This window comes from Charadrius vociferus, unplaced genomic scaffold (genome assembly GCF_000708025.1).
Source record: "Charadrius vociferus isolate BGI_N301 unplaced genomic scaffold, ASM70802v2 scaffold180, whole genome shotgun sequence".
Lineage (NCBI taxonomy): Eukaryota > Metazoa > Chordata > Aves > Charadriiformes > Charadriidae > Charadrius > Charadrius vociferus.
Window position 1 is genome coordinate 1,589 of NW_009646412.1, and position 21,224 is coordinate 22,812.

Genomic DNA, 21,224 nt, shown 5'->3' on the forward strand with positions numbered 1-21,224 from the left:
TCCCAAGGAGCACATGCAACAAGCACAGGGGATGTCCTCGAGCACGTGCTCCTCAGGCTGCTTTGGATGTGAACAGCAACTGCACACACACACACACACAGATGTGCACATGCAGTGTGCTCCATCAGCAGTCACAGGGTCAGGCATCGGGCTTCACACTCAGAAGTACTTCAAGGGGCAACAATGGCGGAAAGCCAGCAGAAGCATCTCTGAGACAAAAGACCTGCAGGGCGTGTTCGGGCTCGGGAAGGGATGCGGGGACGCTTAGCAAAGCCCTGGCCAACCCCACACCATTCATTCAGCTTAATTCCCGTCCATGAACGAGGTGCTGAGGTTACAATGGAGGGGTGGGTCAAGATTGACTTATATGGTATTTGCTGCCCAACCTCCCTCCCCTTCTCAGCAGCACCAGGGGCAGAGAATATAACATGAAAGAGTACTCATGGGTCTGCATAAAGGCAGTTGAATAACGAACAAGCAAAGGCGGCGCATGGAAGCAAAGCAACACAGAATATGTATTCTCTACTTCCCATCAGCAGGAGATATCCAGCCGCTGCCTAGGAAGTAGCACCTCAGTACACATAGTGTTTGTTCCAGAAGAGAAATGCCTTAATGAAGAGTGCCTCTCCTCTCCTCCTTTCTCTTACCTTTTATTGATGAGCATGATGTCATATGATATAGAACATCTCTTTGGTTAGTTTGGGTTGGCTGTCTCACTTATGCTACCTTCCAACCTTTTGGCTACCCCATCATTTGGAATATGTATGAGCATCTGGCAATGCCAACAACAAATACACACTGGAGAGATAGTGGATTGAGAGCAGCCCTGAGGAGAAGGTCTTGGGTGTCTTCATTGATGAGAAGCTCAACATGAGGTGGTAACATCTGCTTGCAGCCCAGAATGCCAGCTGTATCCTGGGCTGCATCAAAAGAAGCATGGCAGCAGCTCGGGATAGGTGATTCTGCCCCTCTACTCTACTCTGGCGAGACCCCACCAGGAATACTGCGTCCAGCTCTGAGGCCTCCAACGTAAGAAGGACATGGAAGTGTTGGAGCGGTCCAGAGGAGGGCTACAAAAATGATGAGAGGGCTGGAGCACCTCTCCTATGAAGACAGGCTGAGAGAGTTGGGGTTGTTCAACCTGGAGAAGTGAAGGTTCCATGGAGACCTTATTGCAGCCTTCCAGTACCTAAGGGGTGCCTACAGGAAAGATGGGGAAGGACTTGGGGCTGTTGCAATACAACAAGGGGGAATGGCTTCAAACTGGAATAGGACAGATTTAAATTAGATATTAGGCAGGAATTCTTTATTCTGAGGGTGGTGAGATACTGGAACAGGTTGCCCAGAGAAGCTGTGGAAGCCCCATCCCTGGAAGTGTTCAAGGCCAGGTTGGATGGGGCTTTGAGTAACTTGGTCTAGTGGTGGTGTCCCTGACTCACGGCAGGGGGGGTGGAACTAGATGATCTTTAAGGCCCTTTCCATCCAAAACCATTCTATGATTCTGTGATTCTATGCTAAATTGGGTGTTTATTTTTCAATTATTGAAAGAACATATTTCTACAACAATTGTTGATGCACCTGTAAGATGAACAAAACCAGCAAATTATGGGTAAAGGAAGGCTATAACCGAAATATTAAAAAACAAGTTCTCACATTTTAAGCTCTCAATTTGGTATTTCGTGCATGAAATAGGCAAATGTTGATGATTTTGCTCCTCTGTGCAGATTAAAGCACAGCTATATATTTACGTAAAAGCTACACATATCTTCCTCTCTGGTGGTTTGTGCATAAGGTCAGAATGGTCAACATGAATTCGCATAGAACATTTGTTCTATGTGATTGTCATTTGGGCTTTCAAGCATGAGAGAATGGCTTCTTGGTAATCTTAGTGCCCAAATCTGCAGAATTAATCATGCAAGTTAACTTTGCCAAGTGTCTTTAGCACTCACTTAAAACATTCAACCTAGTCTCTTCTATGGCTTTCTGTCTGTGGACCCTTGGCCATTACTCTCTCCTGCAGCAGTGTTATGGTGTCCTCATAAAGTATCACACAGAATCACAGAATGGTTTGGGCAGGAAGGGACCTTTAAGGAGGGACTTCTTTCACTAGATTATAAGGAAAAAGATGACCTAGCTGTGATTTTAAAATTATTTTAATTACATGACTACCTAAATTGACTTTCATCAAATATTTAAACCAATTTATAAATAACCTTTACAGTACTTGAATTTCTACCTCACATTCGGTGATGGTCAACTGTCTAATAAAATATTGCTATTCTCTTCAACATGTACAGTTTTTTTCATTTTGATGAAGATGTTTCCCATCTTTTACCATAAAAACACCAGTAAAGTAATGCTTTATTGAAGCTACTTTCAAGCACAATAAAAACATGGTCTTACTTGTTTAAGTTTCTTCAGATCTTCGTCAAGTTCCAAGTTGTCCAAAATAACAGCAACAAACAAGCTGAGTAGAATCTACAAAACAATTGCAAATTAAATATTAAAGCTTGTCTTATTTTTCTTAAGAAGTACTACGAAAGGACATGGAAAAATGAGGGCCCTAGTGATGCAAATAGGAGTCTTTCCTTTGACATCTGTTGAACTAATATCACCTGCTACTATATGTCTGTTGCCGTTTTGCAAGTAGTAATTTTTTTAGCTTATCATACTATTATTATAGGAAATAAAAATTTTTGAATTCTAGGTTTTATGACCAATGCATTATGTATGTCTAACCATATACCCATAAAAATGTACTTCACATGAAAAGAAAATTAAATTCATCAGAATTAATAATAATAAAAAAGAAACGCAAAGCGGAATCCTAAAACGGCTCATATAGCTAAGGTGCTTTTCAATGAAGGTGTGAATTTTCAACACAGAGGCCACCTAAGACTGATTTACTTTATGGATTTGCTTAATGCTCGGAGTGCCTCTGTGCAAAGAGCTAACTCCACTTTGAAAGAAAAGCAAGCTGTCTCATTATTTGCATGAATTGGGAGTACCAGTACAGGAAACTCATGAACTTTTTTTTACTCTACATTAAATATTGTGTAGATATGCACCTGGGAAGAAGACTCTCAGGGAAGTGTATATTGAATTATTATATTTTCCTTGAGTAGACATACTGACCAGAGGCCAAAGAAGCCAAAAATGTGAGTGATACAGCTAAGAAGGAGACAGAACTAGGAGAGCAAGGATGTAGGCAAGGGAGGATACCGCTGTTCAACATATATCCTCAGACAACTTACATCTTCAGGCAGTAAATTTGTATATACATAGCTTTACAGCTGTTAGCAACTGCCAAGGTTTTAGTCTCTGAGGTTCAAGGCAAATATCCTCAAACATGCTGCGCTCCTATAGGCAAGCACCAATTTCACAGAGCTATCAGAAGGAAACTAAGCTCTTTTAAAAGAGCTACAGGCCTGAAGTATTTGTGTGGTCTGGGACCACTGAGTTACAACCAGAGCAGATGTACCTGTCCACCACTGTTCTAAATGAAGTGTGAGTTTACCTGTCATTCAATCACATTGGAAAATTATTCCCCACCTATATGGAAGATGAAATTTAAGTAGCTTAGTACATCAGACAAGGAGTGTGGAACTCAAACTCTATCTAAGCTGGGTGTCTGGACTTTGTTCTACAGCAGGATTCCCTTTCCCTCCATGAGCTATAAAGGTACAGAAGACACAAGAAGTACTCTTACCCATAAATTTATAAAATGTCAGTGTTCAGAAAAATAGATGTTCTTTTAATAGGAAACTGTTTTTAGCAATATGCAGAATTTCCCACAGCTGTTTGAAAAGGCATATTATATATGCCACATACTTAAACAGCACCTCATACAGTTTTCAATGATCTGACTACTATGAACAGTGGAAGTTAAGATGGCCTTCAGAATGGCAAAGCCATACAGAATTCTGGTAAAACACATAATCCCTGGCACAAACTACTTTGATCCCTAATTGCTGATGAACAGTTTTGCTATCGGTCTTTCAGGATTTTACAGTATGGTGTTTTTCTTCAGATACTTTATGCAGTTTATGATACTCCAGTACCTGCAGGTTAGAGCACACTAGTTAAGGAAGTAGAGTTCCACACTAAAAAGAAGTACAGTCCTCATTAAATACATGACCACTTACAGTCTTGCTGTTTCATGCACAGATATGTATCAAGGCATCAAGACTTCTATTAACTCCCTTTACACTTTTTTCCAACAAGAATCAAAGAAAAAGGTTAAATGCAAACTTGTTATTTGTTTAACTTCCTCTGCTGCCATCTCAACTAATAACAGTCCTTGCTTCCAACAGAGGTTTTGTATTTTGAGCTTCAACTTTTTTGCCTTCTAATGTGAAACGTATTCATCTCTTTCCAAGGCTCTACAGTCTGGTTTGCCAAATGTCTGCAATTATCACTTCTCAATTCTAATCCTCCCCCTCTTCTGGCTGGTGAAAGTCATTTCTTCATTTGACTTCACTCTTATTATTCACTGACGGCTGTTTATTCTTAGAACCCTTCTTTTTGGTTTTAGTAGCAGCCCAACCATTTTCATGCTCCTTTACCAATTCCACATTATTTTCTTTCTTTAAGCTTCTTTTGCCTCTAGACAACTCTGTCCTACATAGCTTTTCTCTTTCAGGATCTGAGGAAGATCTTAGAACCGAAACTAACAACTTCTTAAGGGCCAGGTTAATTCTGCAAAGTTGTCTTAGCAGTTTCTTCATCCATGTAAAATTTGCATAGGTGAATGAGAAGAAATGTATACATTTAGGAAGCAACACAAGGACCATGTACTTAAATGCAAATTCCCTGTAAAAGGACTGAGGATGGTGTACTGAAAAGTGACTTCGTCCCTAGCAAAATAACTGCTTTGAGTAAACAAATGGAGAAGTCCCAAATGACTCTTTCAAAAGATGAAACATATAGCAGAATACTAAAATTGCTCTTACAGCTAAGTTACTTCTCAATTAAGGTGTGAATTTTTAGCCCAGAAGCCACCTGACACTAATTTACTTTATGGACTTGCTTAATGCTTATCTAAGAAATAAAAATGGATTCCAGTTCAGACAATGTTCTCAGGGAAGAACCAGAAAAACAGCAATAAGATTCTCTAACAGGTACCTATTTTCAAATCCATGACCAAAACTCACTTCCCTTCTGTTTTTTATCCCCACTTCCCAAGGAGTTTTAAAGATCACTTCAGCATGAAAAGTTGCTTTTCCAGACCCCAAGGACTCCTCTAACCCTTGCAAGGAAATTACATGTCCTATATATCTGCTGATATGTACATTTGTTTGGCTTACACTTTAATTTGGTTAAGAAGCTCTAAGAGCATCAAATGCACTTTACTGCCATTTAGAAAATGGTTAAGATTTCAATCCTTATGAAGGAAACGGCTGCACCCACAACTACAGTTTGATTATTCAGTCTTCAGAAGTGAAACAGGACATACTGTAAAAGGAAAGAAGCAGATGGAAACTGATGGAGATTGTACAAATACAGTTGGTACCTTATATAAGTAGACAACCAAGCAAAGGAAGAAAATGGAATGAAAAAAGTGAAAATATGAGTAAATGCATCAAAACCTGCGCTGAATTCATAATACAAAATGAGCAAAAGTAGAAGTGAATTAAGGGTGCGCAAACTGGTTATTCCCCTGATTGTAGTATTTTCTCTGTGTTGGTATTTAAAATACAGTACCAAGCCCTTATTGATAGAGGATATCCAAAAAGCTGTTTTCCTTACAATTTTCTCTATACAAAAATGCAATCACCCCATTTGAAATGAATACAGAAAAAATATTTTTTTAGATATAATACCCATTTCCATACACATACGGGAACTGCTGCATTAGTTCTCATCCTTTTATTGATTGATATACTACTATGTGATATATTTTACATGCATTGATTTTGCATCAGGCAACAGGAAAGAAGTGATTTCTAGTTAAGAGTTTATATCCCGAGGCTTTACACTTTTCACTTTAATTACTGCTGCAAAGAGAATGCAATGGTAGCTGAGGAGACCATTTCTACATGATGAATAAAAGCACTTGCTTAACTCTGCAATCATTAGAACTGTGAAGGTACAAGACAGTTAACAATTGTTACTAACAAGTTGTTAGTCTAGCAGCGTGACTTGGATCTTATGAAGAACACCACCTCACACCAGAACAAAGGCCACCTCCTTATGCCACAGGGTTGAAGGGTAAATTCTACCACATCAAAGATCTAATCCGAAAGCCCTCTATGCTGAAAATGAGCATCACAATTAGTTTTAACTAGCTGAGAAAAATAAGTAATACAAGAGCTATAAGAATAATTCAAACCAAAGAAAAGCACAGCACAGTTGCAAGGGAAGACTTACCAGAGTAGCAAAAAGATGATACAGTATAAAATAAATAGCAACTACTGGTGCCCACATATGTCCTACAGCATTCAGTGTCTGATCCATGACATCCACCCATCCTTCCTGTGTGAGAATCTGAAACATTGACATGAACGCCTGCCAGAAAAAGAATTACAAACACATTAACAATTCACAAATTACATTAATGTTTTATTGACACATTCCTCAAGTTGATTTAACAGAGCAGAACACCTGTTTTGGCTTGTTTTTTAAATCTTAATAAACAAATGTATTTCTGTTTTTAAAGTCAGGAGAAATGCTATTCCAGAGCTAAAGGAGAAATAAGTAGCTTAACCTTTGATTGAACTGTAATCTGCAACTTGTAAACATAGTCCTAGCTCCACTAGCCCATACAAAGCGCTTTTTTGTTTCCTCCAGGGCTGACAAAATAGGAGTGATATCCTGAGCACCAGAGATCATTGTTTTGAGTATTATACCGTATTGTGATTTTTTGATTATGCTTATTCTTCTGTGTTACCTCTCTATAAATATATCTGTAATAAAGTGTTACAATTAAATGTGACCATACATGTTATCTTAATAGCAGAAGCATTCTAGGCACTCCACAGAGGAGACTAACCAATACAAGGCAAGGTCCCAGTACTTCCATTTGTTTCAGTCAGTCAGATGCTTCCCCTATACATTTTGTAAAGAGCATTCTTTGTAGAACTGTTCCTGCAGCACTTTCGCATCCCTTCAGAGCAGGGGTACATGTCAAAAATAGAGGGAATAATGGAAATGTTTCAACGAACTGTCTTTGGTCATAGGAATAAATGAATCCAGATAAATGCAGAACCCAGATGTCTTAGACCTTTGAAACCCCAACTTGAACCTACAGCACAGACCAGAGTCTAACTCAACATGAAGAATGTGTGAAGGTGACAAGTGCATCATACACAGACACTGAGGACTGTGCTCTGCCTCAGCCACCGAAGTTTGACTGTAGTATCAAAGTGAAGTGCGGATCTTGATAGTCTGAAATCTCTCAATGAGGTCGAACTGTTGCACAAGTTTCCTTTGCTTTTGCCTGAGATCAAAGGAACTCTCTTTCCAGACAGCAAGGATCAAAGCTGATGTCTTACTGAAGTTTAATACATAACAAAAAAGTGTTAGAAAATGAAGACATTAACAATGCAGCTCCAGGTAACAGGATTCCTCTAATTCAAAATGTTGACACAGTGATAAAGGTATATTACGTCAATGCTCAGTGTGTTTGACACCCCCAGCAATCGCTGATTAACACAATAATGCACTTGGCCCAAAGAGAACAGGACTCTTCTTGTCAGACCCATGAGAAAACAGTACCTGGAGAGTCCTTCGCATCAGCTTACCCTAAGCCCAAATGCGTGCTGGAAAAGCTGAAAACATGTAGCTATATGAGCTTATGTGCTTGAAAAACAGTAAAATGGGTTCTAATTAATTTTTAAAGCTGCTGGCAAAACTGACTTGGGGGGGGAGACTTCAAGTTTATATTACTAACATTAACTATAGGCACTTACTTTGCTTGGGCTCCTTATCAAGTTTGCAGATTTTCTGAACAAAACAATGTCTTCTCCGAGCAGTTTCTCCCAATGTAAACAGGACCCTTAAGGTTACACCTACACCCTCAAGGGATTCCACTCCAGGCTGTGATTTCTACCCTGCAGCATTGGCCAATTTACTCTAGAGCAGACTGCCTGCGGACATGCATATAGCACTTTGTCCTGCATCTCCTCCTCACCCTATGTGGTATCCCTGTGGCTGTAACACATCATTACTATTTGGTGACAAGGAGCTGATTCCATCTGTCTGAAGTAATGCTAAGGATGTGGCATAACTTGCCACACTAGTGTTTCTGTATGGTGAAATCAAGGGTGCACGCTATTATGCTTAAAATTTGAGAGGAGGACTTGCAAGTGCAGAGCTTGCCGGGGTGGTGTAGGAGGGCTGGGTAAGGCAGGGACAATCTAATCTGGTGCATCTGGTTATGCAAGGCACTGCATAAAAGGTATTGCCTTTTTGGAGTGCCCAGTTGGAGAGAACTATTCCCCTGCCCGATCCCAGGGATTGCCTTGGAGAGAGTTCACTGGAAGCAGGAAGAAAATTAACAACTAAGCAGTATCAATACCAGGAGGCCAGTGCTTGAGCTCAGTGTATGGCCCTCTTTCATTGACCACTGATAAGGATCCCAGGACTAAAGCTTTTTCTCCTCTGTCCACTATAACTAGTACATATTTGAAAGTAATAAAAATTGGGTCATGGTGTCTCCAGATGTCCAGAGGAAGAACTGTGCACTTTTACTCTGTTAGAGGGGTCTCAAACACTTAGCTGCTAAGGGCTTTGTAAAAAATTTGCCTGCTGGTGCTCACAAAAAAACCAACCAACCCCACACCAGAATCCAGCTCGGTTTCTTATTGCTGCTCTGTTCTGTGGCACTCTGAAGCATAAGCACACCGTTAGAGGCTATGGCCAAGGAGTTTGAGAGCTATTTTTACAGATGCTTTTCAGAATTAAATCATACTAATAAATTTTTCAGAGATGATTAAGCCTACAAGTCCAAATCGCTTACAAGCAGTGAAGCTAAGGTGTACATAGAACAGATCAAGGCATCCAAGTAAGCAATTGCACACATCAGGAGATGAAGTCAAACTTAATATTTTAACTTCTACACCAGCAACATCTTGACCAAATGTAACATCCCAACCTTTCCTTTGAACAGACAGATCCCCCAGAGAACAAAGGCTTCCATAAACTAGAAGCAGCAGAGAAAACTGCTTTCAACTACCTTTCTGTAAATCCTTTATGTCTTTGCTATGTTGTGTGTTATGAGAGTCTAAATATGAGGACTGGAATTTGCACAGTGCCCTCCACTTGCATGTTCCTGCCAGTAACCTCAGCCTTAACTAGCCTGCTGCTGACCTGTGGCCAGGTCCTCCCTTCCAATTAGTGCCTCCTCACAGCCACACACACAGACTCCTTACACTGCGCAACGTTACAGACCCTTAGTAGCGATTCCTTTCCTTACAAAAAATCATAGAATCATAGAATGGTTAAGGTTGGAAAGGACCTTGAAGATCATCGAGTTCCAACCTCCCTGCCATAGGCAGGGACACCTCCCACTAGACCAGGTTGCCCAAGGCCACGTCCAGCCTGGCCTTGAACACCTCCAGGGATGGGGCCTCAACAACCTCTCTGGGCAACCCGTTCCAGTGCCTTACAACCCTCAAAGTGAAAAATTTCTTCCTAATGTTTAATCTAAACCTGCCCTCTTCCAGTTTAAAGCCCTGCAAAAAACCCCAAACCAACAAAACACCAAGAACTATTATCAAGCTCTGCACAATACCTCGAGTCTCCCCCCACGCAGGGAACGAAACATTTCAAAACTTTAGCTAGGAGAGGCCTTCTGTAGCCAGAGGAGCATGTGTGAAACAAGCAGGAAATTCAGCCTCCTTTATAGCTGCCAGTGGTGCTCCAGGGTGAAGAAGACAACCAACCACCCCACCAGTACCCAGCACTGCTTCTCAGTTTCCCTTTGTGATGGGGAGGTGAAGCTAAACCAGGCGGTTGCTGTTTCCCAGTACTCAGAGCACCTCTGGAGGCAGTGGTGGTCCTACCTGGCTGGTGTGAGTCTCCTTGCTGAAATATAAGGTGGGCACTACAGTAAGTAATACACCCCACTGCTGGCTTTGAAAACACCGGAGGTACTGGATCATTGAACCAGTGCAGTATCCTTTCTTGTGAATCACACTAAATTACTATAGTTTATTGCTTTTTAAAAATTTGTATTTTAATTAATTCTTCAAGGCATAAAGACACCTCCGATACTATGTTGTGGATGCCTCATTAATACATGCACTAGATTAATTTGGAAAAGACAGTCTTTTAACATCATAAAAATCTAATTTTCCATCTAAACCAGTTGTCCCTAAAGCATATAGTCATATAAAATGGCCTTTCAATATAAATTAAAGATTTTATTACAACATTAAAGTCTAGTATATGATAAAGCATTAGTTTTAAGAAAACATGGCACTGCAGAATGAGTATGTGCTTTGCACCCAGCAATCTCCTTCGGAGCGAGTTATTTTTAGTTGAAAGGTATACTTCCCACTGTTTATTTTAAAATTAATTTGAAATGCAACTAGCTGACAGAATCAACATCTGTGAAGATGAGACTGAGAGATTTATGCAAATGGTGATTTTCTGAATTAATTTGTGTTATAGAAAAGACTGTCAATTTCTTTGAGTATTTATGCCCTATTACTTAATTAGCTGTTTTGATGATGGAAGTCAAACTACCTTTTTATTTATAGTGGAAGATTGGCAAAGGTTTGGTGGAATGCACAAGCTGAAGTGCCAGTTCTGATATCTTGTCCAACTACTACAGGGGTGGTGCCGCACAAATTACTACTTACAGTTATAATGTGCTTGACTTGTAACTGCTGCTTGTCTCTAAAATATTATGGGCCAAATCCCAATGGCCTTATTCATGGAAGCAGTCCTACAATCAGTGGGATTACTGCTGCAAATTAAGCTAACGGGATTTAGGCCAGTGCTGTGAAATGCTTGCAATCTGCTCTACCTGTGTAAAACTACCTTTTGCTTGTAACACAGCCATGAGAACTCACTAATTGCCTGAGAGAAGAGCAGCTGTCCTGTAAAAATGTGGCAGTGGCACCGAGACTGTAACTGCATGAGAATCAAGACTACATTGTTCAGCTTTTTTAAGGGATGATGCTCAGGTTGAACTAACATTTCACAGCTTGAGCTTTCTCCAAGCTCAAGGCTAGCAGCGATGTCCTGATTTTGCTGAAGACAGGGGGATTTTTGCTGCTGAGATCAGCTGGGCCTGGCTGTCATCTTGTGGTGACCCATTTAAAAGAAGAGCAGTATTCCTGACTTCGTAAGTTGAGACATCGAGTAGTCAACACATGGCCCTAAACCTCAAGAGAAACCGGGGCATGGAAGTCAGAGACACTAACAACATGTTTTGTCTTCTGTACGGTGAATTTTAAAATTTCTTAGTGGCCATCTGACAGTGATGCCTCTGAAACAGACTCCCCCCCCATCCTATTTCTTCTTTGGGGGGCCCAGTCACCCCCTGTCCTTCTCATAGCTCAGTATGTGCAGCCCAAGAAGACATGCAAAAATAGAGATGGCTGATCGGTTAAAAACAATATAGCAAACATCTATATTTTTATACTTAGCATTAGAGAGAAAGCCAGTCCATTTGAAAAGTTGCAATGGCCAAAAGAAGGGTGAAATTTGTAGCCATGGCAACACTGAGCTTGTGCCTATTGACTGTTGTCAGGAAACCATGTGAAAACATGCAATTTAGAGGCATTAGCGAAAGGAGGAGGTCTACTTGTTCCAAACCCCATACTGTGCCTTCTTATAAAGCACTTACCATTTCAAAATGATTTTAGGTTTTGTCTGTTTCAGTGCAGAAGGCACTTTAATGTGCAAACTCAAAATTTAGCCTCTAGTGTCATCATTTTCGTTAGAGTGCTTGTTCTTTATGTACTTGTAACAGAAAAAGTCCACAGTAACAGTCCTGGCTATTTTAGGTTCATTCTTATTTTTTAGGGGTAAGCCCCTAAAACTTTATTGTAGCAAATTCTGCTTATGCAGACCTCACACCATCTCCTACATTATACAGTAATGCAAGTATTTCTTCAGTCACATTTTGAAAACAATAAATTCCAGGCAAAACCCAAATCGCATATTTTATAACTGTGGTATTGTAAACTGATTCAGCGGTCTTTACTCAGAGCGGACAACATCAGTGGGAACCCCCCAGTCTTTGCTAGGAAGACATGCTCCTTTGGAGGGACCCCACCACTCACACCATCAATCACAATTTTCGAGTGCAAAATTTTCACTGATTCTATTACCGTATTAAGAGATGTTTTGTTAGAAAACTACAAAAAGGAACCACATGCTACAAAGTATACTTCTGGACTACTCATAACGAGGTGAATATGTATACAAATAAACAATAACTAAAAAATAAGGAGAGACTCTTGCTTCTGGCTATCATATAAAAAGTATTCAAAATATTTCAGTTCAGTATTGCTGGAACACTCCTTTGTTATTGGTTACAGGTCTTCTGTTTTTCCAAAACTTGAGTCAGAAAATAGAAAAAAAAGTTTGGATATTTTCTGTTTGTAAAAAACCTGTATAATTTACTGGAGTAAATATTTTCTCACTCTTCAAACATGTAATACATACATGTATCTGTTAAAATTGAATATGATAGTTCTGACTGAGCCTCAGATTGAAATGTCCAAAATAATCTAAAACTTTACTAAAGTCTTGATATATTTGGCAATGTTTTCCTGCAAGAGGACCTTTCTCAGATACTTATACCAATTTATCTAGTTAAAAAGTGCAGGTGGTTGTAAAACTGTCTTATTTTAATTATACTACAATAATTCTTTCAGGAATGTCATTGCCACTTTGCATAAATAATAAAAATAATTCTAAAACCGAATTCCATCATGATTTCAAACTTGCAGTTGGAAATTTTTTTCAGAAGTTCTAATGGCAGTTGGGTATACAGTAAGGTGGTACTATCACTCAATGTAGAGACAGAGGCCTGACTTCATTAGAAAAGCTTCAGTTTTATTATATTCTTTTTGCTTTCTTCAGCATTTAGAAAATGAATTATACTGAATTCTTAATGATCCTCCTGGCTGCTTTTCTAAGCACGTCTTCTGAAATAGAAAGCATGGTGTCACATTATTCCCTGTGGGTAGGTATTTTTTGTCTTACATTTGATGGCCAGCTTCCCATACATCAAGTCCAGGTTGATAATTACAAATTGTTGCCTAGCCATTTTGTTTGCTAAATGCGTGACCCTTGAGGCTGCATTATTCATTGTTATTTAATTGTTCTCACCAATGCACTTTCACTAAAATAGATACATTGGATAACCAAACTGGAATGACAGAAACAAATAAATTGTCACTGGAACCAATCCATGTACACTCAGTCTAATCCATTATTAAAGAAAAGGCAGTATTTTCATTCAGAACAGTGTGCTTCAATAAATACATTAGCTCCAATTTCCACTGATTTTCAATGTTCTGTTCTGAATTAATGCAATGCCCATAAATATCCATTATTTATACCCCAAAGGCAAACATTTATTTTGTCCATGCAGACAGGTTCTATAACCCTGTGTAAAACAAGCATTCCTGTACAAATCAGGAACAACCACTTCCATAATATGAAAATATAAATCATGTGTAGACATGTTTTATATAAATTTTGTGGCTAATATTCATGATTGTGCATGAATCCCCTTTCTGCAGCATGCTACAGTACTGTTAAGCCATACGCTTTGTCGTGTCACCATCAGGGTGCATACATAAAATTTCACTATATTCCCTCAACAGCAGAAACACAATACCTAACCCAAAGAAAGACAAACTTCACTACTGAAGGACTACAGGAAGACTGTCACACCCAGAAAATACAATTCCTTCATCTACACATACAGAGATAAACTGCTCCACGGTTCTCAGAAGGAAAGGAAGACCGCTAATATAATAACAAATATGATATATCAATGATAAGAAAATAATAATAAGCAATGAGTAATCAATGCTTTTTATACTTGCCCGTGGAAATGTTGTAAATCTATCCAGTTCTTCCACAAAGCAAAACATCTGTAAACTGATTGCTGACATTACGATTAAAAGGCTGGCAGTAAATACCACCAAACTCCCAAGTTTTTTTCCAGGTCCAAATATCTTATACACAAAATCTTCCAAAGCAGGAGAAATCTTTATAAGCCGAACTACTCTAAGAACCTGCAAAGAAAGAGAAAATGCAACTGTATTAATTAGTTGATTATCACATTAATCAACAACTTTTCACAGGATCGGAGACTTCAAGGCCAAAAAGGGCCTTGTAGCCTTGTAGCCCGCTGAGTATCAGGTTGCCACTGCTTCTAACAGACCGCAAGTTGTGTGTTAGGTTAAGAACACAAGCCCTGGAACCTGTCAGACTTTGTCTGTACTTATCCTGGCCTGCCTGGAGATTTGTTTTAGCTATTAACAGCGGTCACCTAATGATGAGGTAACTGTTAACCTACTCCGTCTTCTGCTTAGCTTTTTATGATTCTGTGTGGTAATGCTTATTGTTACATAGCTCTTTTTTTTTCTAACATGTAGTAATAACAAGCTGTAATTTTGCATAGAATGAGCTATCTATGACCCTTTCATAAAATGCAGCATCGAGGCATACAGGCATGGGACGACCACAGAGGTCTTGAGAGTACAGGCACGGGAGGATACTCAAGGCCCCCCAAGGCTATCATCAACTCACCGATCACCAACAGTCATCACAGAAACACAACTAGGTAAAGCTGTTTTGGGGGTAACAAAGGGAACAAAGACATAGGCAAAACACACCACAGATAGTAAATCTGAATGTAACGTGGAATTACAGACCAATGAAGGTTTATAGTGTGGTACCAAACAGAAGAATGGCTTCAGGCTTGAGTCAAAATATATCAGTCTAGTTTTAGCAACTGAGAATCTATTGCAGTGCTAGGTCAATTGCTCCAGTTTGATTATCATCACGGTTAAAAATTCATACTTATTCTAAATGGACAGGATCCTGAACAGTCTTTGAAGAAAGCTCTGATTTGAGCAGCAAGCTAGATGAGATGACTTTGAGAGATCACTTCCAACCTAGATTCTTCTATGATTCTATGTTATTTGTTACACCAGGTTACATAGTCTAATAAAGAACTGCCAACTCTTCTTCCACAAGTCATCTTTTCATTTCCGTGCCCCAACACCAAATTGCTTGGCATTGCTGTGTAACCTAGGAAGTTTGGTAATGAACATTATTTTGCTACTTCGTACTATATACAACAAGGGAGATTTTGGGCAGCATTTCTCAGTATCAGATGAAACAGCATTGTGTGCCACTGACATACTGGACATCTCTCAGTATTGGTAGTGGCAGCAGAACTGTGATCGCGCGTGGAACTCCTAACCCATTCACTGCTGACTCCACCTTGGAAAAACTGCTGAGAGCTCAGATCCTCCTATTTCTGCCACTCATGGTGACACATATCAGTATCAACAAGAGGCCGTAGCAGCCACAGCAGTTGCTGGAGACAACAGACAGGAGTATATGAGGCAAATGAGATTCTGCAGTTCTTATGAAGAAAAAGACTCTCTAGCCCAAGGTACTGCCTGTATTTCTGCAAGAATCATATTGAAACTGAAAGGTAGGAATTACAGTGCAATTATAGGTTGACCTTATGTACAAGTCAAATACAATTACTGGGCTGCTTTTGGAGAGAAAATAAGTTTGACAGAAGGATATAGTAGTTGTTTTCAGAAAGACTTCACTGTGCCTTATAGCTTGCTAATAATGTACACCTTTACATTTTGCATGAAAGAAATTCATCTCCCTACCTATCCGTCAGGTACGCAGAATATGGTAGTCATCTAGGCTCTACTGTCAAAGGGGAGAGAGAGAGAAAGCCAACTCAAGAGAGCAACTTATTCCAAACATAACCAGACCCCTTGTGTGAGATGGGAAAGGCCTTCACTGTCTTCAGCGGTTTGAAAAGGCCCTAGACACTAGACAGCTTAACTTTCACACCAGTAGAACAAGGTGAGATAAGGTCCTTTCTTTCGTATTGGTACCACAATCAAATTACATGTAATCTGAGTACATGAAACTGGTCGCCAAGAGAGTGACAGACAGTGAGATAAGCCAGATTTCCAAGTACTATGAACATGCAAACACGATGCCTTCTTACTTAGATGATCTACTCGCAGTGTAAATGTTAGCTCTGTTCCCATCAATATTAGTGTAAACACTGACTGCAGTGGGGTGAAGATTTCATGCTAGTCAGTATTCTGAGCTGTACTTTAGCTAAACTGTGTTATCTGCCTTATTTTTTTTGCCCCTTCCTTTGGGAAACTTTAATTGACCTTTAAGCAACACACTAATCTTATTGATACTGTTTGTTTTTTTCATTTATTTTCATTAGGTGACAAATTGAATCTAGCAAAAGTACACTCTAATGAACATTGATGCATTCTACGTAATTGGATCACAAATTGTATTAAAGAGCTGCAGAAGGTGCACTGTTTGGATTAAATATAAAAATATGGAAAAAAATAAATCAAAATGAAAAAATATAAAAGAGGAGCCACAGCTTTGTTACAAAGAATGGCTACATCTCTGAAAAGGGACGATATTTATTCAGAAAATGACTCAGCAATATTTTCCCCAAGCGCAAATACAATACCATCTCTTCAGTCCAGTACAGGTCAAATTCTGTTTAAATCTCTCTCTTTTATGACAGTTCATTACAGATCTTTGCAATAATATGCAAATTCTGTCATTTCTCCATGGATTTTGTGCTCTATAGATTACAGCCATGGAATGGTGCTTTGCTGTAGTCTTTCACAGAGGGCTTTGCAAAGTGTTTTGAATGAATGGACAGCGAATGCGAGAAAGATAGGTGGGAGGGTGGACAGTAGCCAACGTGGTTAAGAGCGAATGATGTGTTGGCAAAAGGCAATGATAAAGACCAATGAATAATGCAGACTGAAATATATGCTAAGGAAGACTAGATAAGCCAAATGATATTTCTGCTCGCTATCCTGGAATGTGTCAAATAAGACTTCTGTTTTCAGTAATCTGTTTTGTTGGCTGACAAGGAACACATTTAACCTGTCATCATTAATACCTAAAGGCCTGGAAATCTGCCTAACGTCAAGACGTATCCATGTGGAAAAGACTTTTTGACCTTGGTTGATTTGAAAATGTGTTATCTAGCTTGCCCAGAAGCTTAATTGCGGGGGAATCTGGTGCATACCTCCCTTACACACTGACATCAAAGGTAAAGTATTTTCCAACCTTACTGTCATTTGCCTCTTAGGAGATTTGGATTGCAAAATACAACCCAAATCTTACAGTGTAGCAAGTGTTTCTGCTTGTAAAATGTATGTCTCGTATATTTTGGGAAAAAAAATGACATCCTGACATTTTCCGTTGTAAAAGTTAGCACTTTTTCCAAAAAAACCTACCACCACCCCCGCCCCACAAAACTAATTATATCCATTAAAAAGAAAAGACTTACTATTTTATTATCAACATCTGGCTACATTTTAATTATACTTTGAGTCCTATGAGTTAGTGATAATGTTACCCATTTAGTCCAACATTTTCATAATTTATACTTAAAAAACATCAGATATTAAGTGGACTATGCCCTAATAAATATGGACCAACTATTAACAAAGTTGCTAACTGTTTTAACTGAGAGGTCCCGGCTAGGTTTCCTGTGTGCTTTTGACACAAGAGTGCAACCACATACTCCTGATAGACCATCCTTTCTTGCAGGTTAGAAATATCATGCCACATTGAATAACAACATTTTACATATTTGGACAGCAAAATCAAAGCTATAACCGTCTAAAAGCCTTCAAATGATACCAGGTGAAAGAAAAATAGAATTTGTCATCCTGAAAGCTTTCTTGAGCAGATTTGTAGAAACATTTAGAAAAAATACAGGATGGCATTTGCAGAAGTCTGAGAAAGACATCATATTTAACCCGCACTTGGAGAGACTGGTCTCCCCATATTGTACTAAATCACACTATGTGTCACTGTAGCTAATCACATTTATTGACAGGACTCAGCCTGATGATTTATTATTTGCCTTTATTGATTATTAATTATTCACCATGCCAATCAATTGCTGAATAATGGACAGATACCAAACCTTTTATATATATATATTTTTTTTTAATCCCTTTTTTAGTACTGTAGAATATAACACATTATAATGAATCTCATTGCTTTCTCCCACAACTGGAGCAACCCTAAGCGCTTCAAGGAAGATGAAAGCAGAATGGGTCAGACTGGCGACAGAGGAAGACTCAGAAGTCTGAATTAATCAGTCTTTCTTTGTCTCTCCTTCCTGCTCTTCCCCAAAGTGAAAATGTAGGAAGAGTCTCAATAAACACACTTTCCCTCTAGATAAGGAATGGTTGGAGAGCTATAAAAAACAGCTGTAAGATGATTCTGGAGAAATGACATCAGAATATCCCCAATAACTGCAGCAGAGACTCTGAGGCACGCGACTGCCACAGAGATGAAAATTTGGAGAAGCAACAGCAAGTGTACTGAGGCCTCAGGGACAGAAGCCAGGAAAGCAGTGGTGGACGCTACAGGAAGGTGATGCTCTAAACAGCTGGATGCAAGGTCAAGGCTCAATGAAGGACAATGAATAAACTGATGCAGAACCTACTGAAGAGTGTAGCTCAGATAAGAAAAGGGATTTACTGAACACAGAAAGGACTTCTGAGCAAAGTTCGAAATAATCCTATTTCTCTAAATCCACCCAATAAACATAGTTAAGAACAGACATATTTGTTATTTTAAAGATATTCTCAAAATGAATAATTATTGTGAGAACATCAGTAGTCTAAGAGTGGAAGTAAATGAGAGCAAAATGCTCATAGGTAATGCTTTTAATTGGTATATAGGGTAAAATGTAAAAGTAGCTGATCATACCTGAAAATATGTAAACTGAGAGTGATAGAGGTCTGGATAAATATGAAGAGTGGTTCCAATTACAAGCAGCAACTCAAACTTGTGAAGAGATGAGCTGATGTATCCTGTGAATCCCAAACACCAGATCTTCAGAAGAGCTTCTAAATCAAATAGAACTGTAAAAGCAACCTAGACGAATACATAAAACAAGAAAGATGCACTCAAAACACTGAGTTAAATTACAAGTTTCTACGTCATGATGTCTATCAAGGTTTTGTACAGCAAAAATAAAGTTCTGCATAGTATTTAACAAAAATACTTATACTCTAAACAGAATAAATAATCAGTAATAGATTTCCTCGTATTGGATCATATTATTCCTTCAAATGTACACTTTATGAAATTTTCTGAAGTCTCAACACAGACATGTAGGTAAATTCCACAATTTGGAAAGTATGAAATAATAAATCCATCCATCTGACCTTTCTACTTTGCACACACAGATAAAGAGGAAAAAAATGATGCGATTTTCTTCAAAATGTGAAGCAATGCATATGAGCTGTCTGAAAAATTTTAAGAGATCTAAGGAACAAACCAAATTTTAAAGGTCTTTTGTTTGAAAATTGCTACTTCAGTTTTCTAAAACATCCATAGTAATATGACAACCAAAACAGGTAGAAAAGGGGTGATGGGACTTGAGCATTAGAACAAGTTAAAAAAAGAGGAAATTCAAACTCAATCCAGAATTGGTAAACTTTCACAATTTTAAAAAGAGATAGTGTTAAAGAAGTTGAGCAAATAGAATAAGGTGGGAAGTTACAGGGAAGAAATCTGCTTGTAGGCATTGGATGACTGTGGAATTCTTCCAGAGGCCTTTCTTGAAATATTTACACACTTAAATGCATGATATACAGCTTGAAAAAGGGGAGACAATTTTGCATAGGTTTACATCTTCAAGACTTTTTCTTCTCTTGCTTCTCTCACTACCAAAACTCCTTCTGGCTAGACACACTTCTTCCTCACCTGCCTTCTTATTTTACCACTGTATATACTCTGAGATACTCTCTCACTTCCCAACAGCCAGGAAACCCAATGGCACAGATGCTTTTCCTTTACTCAGTAATTTTCCTCTCTGACCCTTTACACATTTTGGGCTTAAAAGAGACACTGCAAATAACATTAGGTGGCATCTATATACAACTAATACTTTCCAAGTGCTATGCAAACATTAACAAAATACAGCTCAAACCTCCTTTGAGTGAAAGCATTATTAGTCTTCTAAGATGGAGAGGTTAATTGACTGTGGGCCATGAAGTTTACTGGATTTGACAGGGGATAACAAAATTAGAGACTGAGATTTTAATCCTGAATCTGACAGTGACAATCTCTGGGATGCTGCCTTAAGTACTTACATTATTTAAAATTTAAATTCTCCAGTCCCTCAAAAATATATTTATCAACATGAAAGATGGGTTTTGTGAGATAGCTAAATAAAATTTTCCATATTTTATGTGTACAGGATTGTCACAAGGAGGAGCAGCGATGGAAATTAAACACTGAGGTTTATGTCCTATGTTTATTCCCCTCATCCACACAGCTGTTTATGAGCAGTGCTACCAGCTATATTATATGGCTTCCTCAAGGCATGCAAAATAGTTATCAAGCTTCAAATGTCCTCTGAATGATTAAATCAAGGCAAAATGCTTCTTAGCACTCCAAAAATGTCTTCACATCGGGAAAAAAATACTACTAAGAAATATTTGCGTGATTCCAGTCATACACAGTGTAGGGACACTTTCATGCTCATATTCTCGGATGTATCTGGCCAGTTTTTCAGCCCTTGTTCTGGCAACTCAAAGAGCTCAAGGACAACAATAAGCCAAGTTTGAAAAGACTACTTCTTCACATGAAAATCTCTATCTAAACCACAAGGAAAATGTCTTGTCAAAAAATCTTAAAACGAAACACATCTCAGTTGAGTCCGAAAAGAACAAGGGGGTTGAATTAGGGAAAATAGAAGAGTGGGTAGAAAGCAGCTGGAATTCAGCCTCAGAGCAGGTGGAATAACAATGCCATTTAAATACACACATACATACTTCAGAGCACATAGGCTTCCTATTAGGACAAGACTAACAAATACGACGTTAAGTGCATTTTAATTTATTCTAAAAATGTGTGGGCGGGATCATTTGCATTTTACATGCTTCTCAAACAAATTCAAACCACTAGCACTTAAAAATGTATCAAATGGTTTGCATAACATCTGATTACATTTATACACTTGTCTTCCTGCT

General features: G+C 38.8%; 1 protein-coding gene across 1 annotated transcript in view; it reads right to left on the bottom strand.

Moving 5' to 3' along the window:
• Nucleotides 1-2,403: 2,403 nt before the first annotated feature.
• Nucleotides 2,404-21,224, bottom strand: part of LOC104282366 (sodium leak channel non-selective protein-like) — a gene marked incomplete at its 3' end in the record, with an annotated part of 141,683 nt that continues 122,862 nt past the window's right edge. The window contains exons 11-14 of the mRNA XM_009880458.1: nucleotides 18,952-19,119; nucleotides 14,016-14,207; nucleotides 6,370-6,507; nucleotides 2,404-2,478 (exon numbers count right to left, since the gene is read on the bottom strand). Coding sequence (XP_009878760.1) covers nucleotides 2,404-2,478; nucleotides 6,370-6,507; nucleotides 14,016-14,207; nucleotides 18,952-19,119 — 573 coding nt within the window. The remainder of the gene's footprint in view (nucleotides 2,479-6,369; nucleotides 6,508-14,015; nucleotides 14,208-18,951; nucleotides 19,120-21,224) is intronic.